Genomic DNA, 8730 nt, shown 5'->3' on the forward strand with positions numbered 1-8730 from the left:
CAAAATTAAATTTAAATTCATAAATGTAAACGTAACCCAAATACGAGAAGGAAAGATATGGAACTATAGCAAGTGTTTATGTCCGCAGAGCCCAAACTGTGCTGCCCAGCAGTTAGGAGCAGGTCCCCAGGCTCACGGTCATGCGAGCTGCACAGCTGAAGGCTTTTGGCCCTTCATGATTATCAGTTGCCTGTCAAGAAAGTAAATGTCACCCTATGTCTGGGCACTATTCCCTTTTGTTCTCATCCTTACTCTTACTGGCCTATCAAAATAACTACCTACAGGGGCTGCTTTTTGTTTATGGCTCAGGTTTGGGTCAGGGGTTGTGCGGTTGGTTGGCTTTTACTGGCAAATACAAAGCTGATGCAGATGGATTTTCAGTAACTGACCTAAACCTGCAGTTTTCCAAGAAATTTGGCTGCCCTGGAGAGAAGAAGACGAAGCTTTCAAATAATGTATTTATCCCAGTTCTTCCCTCATTCTATATTTTATGGGGGGCGGGAGGGTCAGCATTTTAGGAGCTTATTTTGTTGGTCTTCTGTGAAATTTTTTGCTCCAATTATTGTTTTCTCTCTTGGTCACCTTACTGTGAATAATTCCACTTATTGCATATTCTTTTGAAAGGATCACAAGGAGCCATGATGCATAAAACAGTTCCTCCAGCTCCATTCACTCTGTGTATTTTTAAAAAAATAATCCTTCCTACAGTTCATGTCTTCTTAGGCAAGCAATAACTGTTCTGTAGATGTCAAAATGTTACCTAGATTCCTCAGGTGAAATCAAACTGCCTGTGTGTTTGGCAGAAACATGGTGATAGACATTCCTTCTCTACTTTTGCGTGTTATATAAAATACAAAAAAGGAAAATGTTACGAAACAATTCTTTCTGCCTGATCTCTGTTGAAACTTCATTCCTGCAAATACCTATTCTGGCTCATATAGCCCAAGAGGTTTAGTGATGGCCTCCGCCTTTTCCAAGGGAGGAATACTCTCAAAATTTTTTGGAATACCAAACTTGGGGTGCAAACTCAGACCTTATTCAACCGTGTTAATTATGTGCACAGACTTGAAGATGAACTCTTATGTGAGCACCCGAAGTTCTTCTCAGTCAAATCAGGTTGGGCTTCAGATTAATCCTAGAAGGGAAGTCTAAATATGGTAACTTGGGGTCTCAGCTTCCCACCAAGCTAAAACATATATGTCTTAAAGAGACAGCTAAGGAGAGCAGGAGGGAGACCGTCTTCCTTTTATTCAGAGTAGAAGCGTTTGTCTGTTTGCCAAATAGTTTGAAGCAGATCTTTCCAAAGAGTGCTGCTGCATAAAACCAGTTTGTCAAACTTCTTCTGTTTCGTGGATGAACGTCCAGTCTAAAGATACACATTTCTCAAGTAGGTGTTCTTCAGACGTGAGAGGCTACTTTGATGTGTTGAGTGGGCTCCAACCCCTTCTAAACTTCCCTTTTGTCTCAGCTATACTTGTGATGCATAACTGATTCACTTAGGTATGGTCTGCCTGAGGAATAAGCAAGCAAATATTTGTATTGCCCCCAGCCATCTCCAGAATTAAACCTGTGCACTGTGTAGGACTAATGTTTTCTCATGAGTTTACCTTTAAGAAATATTTTATCAAACCATGGCAAATAATACACTTCTCTAATATGCAGGGAACATGGAAGCTTTGAACAAATCACACTTTTCTTACAGTGCTTTGGAGAAGATGGGAAACCAGGGTAACCCAATGATGGGAAAGCAGAAATTGTATCTCAGTGCTTGGGGTTTGTGGAATATTTTATCCACCGTGCACAATAAAAGCTAAGCTATTACTGGACAAGGAGGAGCACTGTATTTGTAACAGCAAAGACATGTAATCCTGTTCAAAGGTAGCATGAGGCAGACTCACTTAAATGCAAACATCATCCTGTTCCTAGTCTTATTTGCTGTATACTAGCCCACATCCAGTGTGAATATAGGTGACTGTCAGCACCAGGGAAGATGAAGTCTTATCTTGATTTTGAACTAATTCCTACTTTTAAATCCTGTTAAATGTACTCAAATAGTTTATCAGCACTAATTAGGATTTTAATGCATCTTTCTAGATCGCAGAAGAAGCCTACAGGAATAACACTGCCTCCACCTATCCTCAGCCCAAGGACCTAGAAGCCTTCATCCGCTCTCAGGTTTACAGTACTGATTATAGCAGCTTTGTGGCTGACTCCTATACCTGGCCTGAAGAAGCCATGAAAGTGAAACTGTAAATATTTAATGAAGAATGAACAAACTAGCTGCAGTTAAAAAGCATTAAAATATTCAGAACGTTTCTGCCTAGAAAACCTAAGAATAACTAATTTTTTAAGATGCAGAAAACTTTTTCTAAATTGTAATATTTGGTTAGAAACTCAGATCAAGAAATCATATTAATTATACATCAGAAAATAAAAATTAATCTGAGAAATATATTTGTGTTTGGTTATTTTGATTGTTATTTTAATTGAGATATCCTACACTATAGTATGACAGATCTTTTTGTTATTGAAGTAAGTGGTTGTATCTTGAGTTTAGAGTTCTGTCACAAATGTCAATAAGAACTTAAGCAGAAAAATGGTACCATGGAAAATTAAATACATATGATGACTGTTTAATCCATTACAGGTCACAGTGTAACTTGCATTAATTGTCAAGCTATTATTTAAAAAAAAACCAAACAAAACCTTAAACAACAGTAAGGTTAGAATATTTTCCTCCAAAGAAAAGCCTTATTGATCACTCCTGTGTGGAGTAATGAAAATTCTCTAAGAACTGAACCTGAAGAATCTTTTGTTCACATCTAATTAGAATATTTTAACATTACTTAGCTAAGCTAAATTCCTGTAGATGATCAAAGACTTCATTCCCCCACCAAGATGACTGCTGTTCTGGTACGCTGCGATTGTTTGGCCTGAAGTTCATGGAAGTGTTTGGACTCCGTGGTCTTGACAAAAAGGGAGTATCAAAATGTTCTGAATAGGCTTCTTTTTCGCTAAGTATTTTCTTACAAACAGCAGTTATCTGGCTAATGGTAGGGTTTTTTATGTATCAAACCCAATGAATTCCTGTAGTATTTGAAGCCAATGTATTTTTAAACACGTCATATGTGACAAAGTATTATTCTTTGTAACAAACTCCCAAATCACCCAGCTGAGGTCTACTAAATAAATAATTATGATGGGGAAGAGAATCCATCATTATGGGGGCAGCAAACCCATTTTATTAATTCTTTCATATTTACTGATGATTTCTCTCGCTTATTACTATTGGAATGATATGGGTAACTCAATGTCTTCAGTATGGTCTTTAAAATAGTTTTTACAACTTCATTGATAATTCAGCATGCTGAATATGTTCAGCTGCGCGCTAATTTCAACTGAAGATACATGCCTTTTTTTTTTTTTTACCCTTTCTTACCTGTCAGCCAGTTATCAAAAGTGATACCTGGCAGTGACCCTCATTGTTCTACAAAAAAGTGATTCCCAGTACAAACCTCACTGAAAGCATCCAGGGACACTACTTGTGACCTGCATTATTCTGGATTCATGACTAGTATTTCCAGAAGTAAGTGTCATGAGTCTGTGGTTTTCCTTAGGAGGATACACAATTGGATTGTACTATCAGTGCTTTCCTCCTTTAGAATAAATGAACAAAGCTTGTGCTCAGAATAAAGCTTTAGACAGCTCTAACTCCAAATTGTTTGACCATCCTCCTGCACAGACTTTCTGACCTATGCCAGCATTGCCTTTCCCATTTCCTTCTGGTTGAAGTCTCAGGGATAAGGCCTATTTCTATACCAGTTTGTTTTGCTACTTTAAAGGAAAAAGTTTATCATTTGGCAACTTCCCAACAGGACTGAATGCAAATTGTTTTATTCTTTTTGAGTCATGATCATGTGGAATCTACACTCATATTATCAATGTTCTAAAAAAAACCCCAAAGAATTATTAGTTGTTACAGAATTACCACTCCAAGAAAAACGTAATATACTTTCTGGACAGTTCTGGAAACAAAGTGTACTTGAACATTTTTACTACTATCATGCTATAGAGATTATCTCTACAAACCCCCAAATTAACTTTATTTGTCCAGCCCTTCACCTCCACCACAGCTGCAGACTGCAGATCCTGAATTCACAAAGAGAGGCACTTTCTCCCTTGTTGCATAATGGGAACCTGTAAACATCGTTTGCCTTACTCTGCTTTGGCTGAAGTTATGATCATACAAACAATATACTTACCACAGTGAAGGAATGTACGTTAATCATCATTCTGAGCAACCAGAACTACTGCCATCCTCTGTATTTCAATATATTACTATTATGAGAAAAGTATTGAAACACTTCCATGTGTTTTATTTGAAATAAAATAGTATCTGTTATTTTTGTAGTCACCTGCACAGTGTACTTAAACACAGTCTTTAAATAGCTGCTGTCAAAACGGCCTGGTTTTTAGATTCGAACAGCCAAACCTCAACAGCTCAACAGTAAGTCTGCTTTTATTGCTCCGTACCAATTTTCTTATTACGGTGCTCAGTGACAAAGTGGAAGGCGGTAAGCTGGTGGTCCTTCAAGGCACAGCTACTGGGGACTTTTCAGTACAGTAGCATTCTTTATCTACATATTATATTGATATTTAAATATGACAATCCACTATAAATTGAAAGACTGACTTGCAATTCACTATCTAAATACACACTCAGCACACTACCCCATAGGAAAGCGCTGCCTGATGAGCCATTAATACCATTTCCTGTTACAAGCTGCTGGAAATTGTCTTTCAGTTCAGTAATTTGACATAGAAAAGATTTGTAAAGTTATACGTATTTTTATTTAATATAGTTTTTTCATTTTTCTGTATTTTAAGTGTATTTCCTTATGTAACATAGGGGAAAAACAGAGGAAATGCTAAACTTTGTCTCATCTTACACATTTTCACTTCCAAGGTGCTTGGCATAACAATGTAAATATAAAATGCCATGAGTTGAGCAGCTGAAAAATTACTATTAACATAACCAGACCATAATGAGATGATAGGAAGAGGATTGCAGAAATGGTGGTATTGGCAATATAATGGTATAGGTACTATCCAAAGCATACAAGGGATGGGGTGATGTGGGCTTCTTTCTTCTTCCCCCCCCCCCCCCCCCCGCCCTTTATTTAAAAGCAAAACTTGGTCCTGTGGTTGGACCCAAGCCTATGTGTTTCATGGAGTAGTTGAATGAAGTGAGAGCAGATGCTTTGTGAAGCGGTAAAAGACATTGCAGGCACCATCATGAACGTAGCAGTGAGATTTCCTTGAGCTGGATGTGCTCTTGTGTCGGAAACCACATTAATCTGTGACTGCAGACACTTTGGTATCCCACAACTACAGGTTTGCACCGCAGCTTAGTAACAGACAGCACAGTATAATAGATGAGGAGACAGAAGCATGTAATTCAGGATATTACAGTGGGGGATGTTTATCACCTTGCAAGCATTTTTGAGGTGTGGCTCATAGTGACAAATGCCAATTTTAGGGTCTCAGAAAATAAGTAAACACCTCTCAAAAAAAATTCAGAACAGAAGCTAAGATTAAGTACTTGAACCATTCTTTTTGTATGTTAAACAGCTTCCCTTTTCACAGTAGCTATAAGGCACAATATTTCAATGTTAGCATCATCTCTTGCTGTCCCAAATTAGAAGTCCTTACACAGTTTCTCTTATTTGTCTGAAAGTTTGCCTTCGACACCAAATAAAATCTGAAAAATGTGTCCACTTTGATGTTGTTTCAGGAATTCTAGGAACTGGCCAAGATCCATGTGATAGTCATTCCTCAGGCCATAATCACCATGTGCCTGAAACTGTAGGTCTTCAAAAGCACGAAAGAGACGAAGATTATCAACGCTTCCCTCTGTTTCTATATTCTCCACATGCTTGCACGAAATATGCTTCCAGTTGGGATACCTAATAACACGCCAGAACTCTTCACAGTTTTCTTGGAGTCCCTCCACACAGATGACACCAGGTTTCCCTGTTAGGCAGAAGCCAGTCAGATTTAACTTCCTTGCACAATCAAAAATCTTTTTCCTCAGTTCCTGCCTATATATGTGATGGCTGTAGATCCACATGCGGTGCAACGTTTCTTTAACTACAACTTCTTTTGAAGCACTTTCAGATGAGATCTTACTGTTTTCCAGGTAAGGCAGGCTGTGGTCTTTCACCCATTGCACAGCTCCACATATACACAGTTCACCTGAATCCAAAGAGCTGATGTGAGAAGCGAGACCAGTGTTGAGCTGCAACTGTTGCTGTCTGTGCAGTGCATTTGATCTTGCAAAAAGCTGAGGAGCTACGTGAGGATACATATGAGGCAGCAGTACCTGCAATTCCACTTTTACCTTAAAAAGAGAACACACACACACACACAAAGAAAATGAATTCTGCAGCTACTGAAAGACATGCTAGACTCTTCTTCCCTGTCAAAGGCAGATTATGAGGAGAAGCAATTAAGATTGCAACATCCTGAAGCCTGGAATTACTTCTGCTTTCCTTTTGTCCGCTCCTTTCCTTTTGTTGCACCATGCTGGGACTTTCCCAACATATCTAATGCTATCTTCTGCTGTTTACAGAAATAATGCTGTGGCTTGAAAGAAGGTACAGTTACCCTCTAGGGATATTTCTATTGCACATTCTCAGTACGTGCTCAGTGTTGCTACAGCGATGAACTACGAGTCTGTCAGAGTCAAGGGGCCAGTGGCTTTTGAGAATCTTGTCCCTTACCAAATGGACATCTCATCAATGAATTCAGCCCAGTTGCTGGATCTACCCCAGGAAAAGAAAGCCAAGAGTTAAACAAAACTTGTTTACGATTGTACATATTGTATATAGAGTCATTATGATTATTTTAAGCAAGTATTCACCCTAACAGAGGAAGCATTCTCAGGATTATAGGGGATAAAAAGATCTACATGCATTTTAAACGGGGGAAACCTCTGGATTATCTTGCCTGATCTCCTACAAACCATGGGCTGTTGAATTTCTCTCAATCATTCCTACAGTGTCTTAAAATGGAGCACCTCATATTCTTTGGAAACAGAACATTGCCTCTGGTCCAAGAGCAGGAGAGGGTTCATGTGTCCTTGGTGCTTGAGGCTCTTGCATTCCACTCGGGGACTTTCACTACAGTATACAATCAAATTATTAGTGCTGCAGAGAGAAGTGAATCATGAAATGACTAATTATCTTTCCAAGCTCCTTGACACTCTGCCATGGAAAAAAAATTCTTCCTGCAGAAGCCCTCCCTACGCAGTTCATAAAACTCTCTCTGAAGGCTGGCAAAGGGGTGCATTTTAGACATATACCTAAGCCTGTACATAAGTTTCCAAATAATCATGAAGCCACATCATTACCCAGTAAATTGTTCTAATGTTTAATTATCCTAATTATCCTTATTCCTAGGAAAATGCATATACTTCTAGGTTGAGTTTGTCGGTTTTCAATTTCTAATCATTGCATTATTGTATACTCAGACCTACACTAATGGCTATGCTGTCTATACAAGCATTTACATTACTTAGATGTCATACATAACCTCTTCTTTGATTGGATAAACTCTTGGAACTCCTTATACTCTAAGTTTCGGGTTTTGACTTGGAGTTCATAGGCTGGTTTTGGTTTAGTGTTTGTGTGACTCTTCTTAATAGTATTCTGCCCTTTGGGGCTATTTTTACATTAGTGTATTTCAAATACAGATCAATGAATGTTAGTACATGTGGCAAGGAGGGGAGGAGAGAAGTAATAGGGTGGTTTTGCTAGAATAATGTAAAAAGTCCAACATATGTATTTCCATGCGGGGAGCGTTGCCTTTGTAACACACAACCAGTAAACTCTCTAAACCAGTAAACTAACAACCCTCATATAAGCACAACCCTAGCTAAGCTCTTGTGAATGCTGTGTGTGCTGCTGATGTTGGTTGTCTATTCCTATCTGTGATTCTATTAGCCTTTCTTGCCCATAGAAAGTTAAGACTCGAATAATAAAAATCAAGACTTTTTTGTTACTCTTGACTTTTGAAACAGCAAACAGAAATTAGGTCAGGTTTTTCCCTTTTTTCAGGGCAGTGTTTTTAAGTGTGCACAAGGAGTAAAGAAAACAACACACGAACGCATCTACGTGGAAGTTCTCACCCTTGCCTCCCCTACATCAACAGCGATCGAATATTCGAGCTGTGGGGGTAGAGCTCCATCATCGTTTCTCAAGTAGCGCTGCACGCTGGACAGAGCATCCTCATCCAGATTTATTTCACCTTCTTTGGGAAACATTGAAAGGAGCATTTCCACCTCCAGCAGCTGGAGCTCCAGGCATTCTTTTACTGTGACGGCCATTGCCTGGAACAAGAGGCCTGGAGTCAAACCCCGGCGTTTAACAGACAGCAAGGTTCACCACCGCGCCGTGCAACCGAACGAGCCAGCCTCCGCCGAGAAACCCCACCATTATTTAAGGCCAGAAGCTGATTAAATACGACCGGGTAACAAACCGCTTAGAAGTTAGTCCCTCACAGCCGAACTGGAGAAGGGAAAGGGACGCGGCAGGACGCCCAGCCAGCCGCCGCCAGCGCCGCACCGCGCATGCGCGCCGTTCGCCTCACCTGGGCCGCAGGGCTTCCCACCGCCGCGGCGGAGGAGAGCCGCCACCCGGAGGGGAGGCGAGGCGAGGCGAGGCGATACGG

The 8730-nt window shown here is 39.9% G+C and overlaps 2 protein-coding genes across 2 annotated transcripts in view; one reads left to right on the forward strand and one right to left on the reverse strand.

The window, feature by feature from the left end:
* The window catches only part of ME1 (malic enzyme 1, NADP(+)-dependent, cytosolic), a 180651-nt gene extending 178199 nt beyond the window's left edge, over nucleotides 1–2452 (forward strand). Inside the window, exon 14 of the mRNA XM_010565742.1 lies at nucleotides 2095–2452. Coding sequence (XP_010564044.1) covers nucleotides 2095–2253 — 159 coding nt within the window. The 3' untranslated portion in view covers nucleotides 2254–2452. The remainder of the gene's footprint in view (nucleotides 1–2094) is intronic.
* A 2939-nt stretch (nucleotides 2453–5391) lies between these two features.
* RWDD2A (RWD domain containing 2A) lies at nucleotides 5392–8722 on the reverse strand. Its single transcript, XM_010565743.1, has 3 exons — nucleotides 8650–8722; nucleotides 8189–8389; nucleotides 5392–6400 (listed from the first exon to the last, which is right to left on the reverse strand). The coding sequence occupies exons 2-3, from the start codon at nucleotides 8384–8386 to the stop codon at nucleotides 5723–5725; spliced, it is 876 nt and encodes a 291-aa protein (XP_010564045.1). The 5' UTR covers nucleotides 8387–8389; nucleotides 8650–8722; the 3' UTR covers nucleotides 5392–5722.
* Nucleotides 8723–8730: the final 8 nt, after the last annotated feature.

Source organism: Haliaeetus leucocephalus, unplaced genomic scaffold (genome assembly GCF_000737465.1).
Source record: "Haliaeetus leucocephalus isolate CR32 unplaced genomic scaffold, Haliaeetus_leucocephalus-4.0 Scaffold195, whole genome shotgun sequence".
Classification (NCBI taxonomy): Eukaryota; Metazoa; Chordata; class Aves; order Accipitriformes; family Accipitridae; genus Haliaeetus; species Haliaeetus leucocephalus.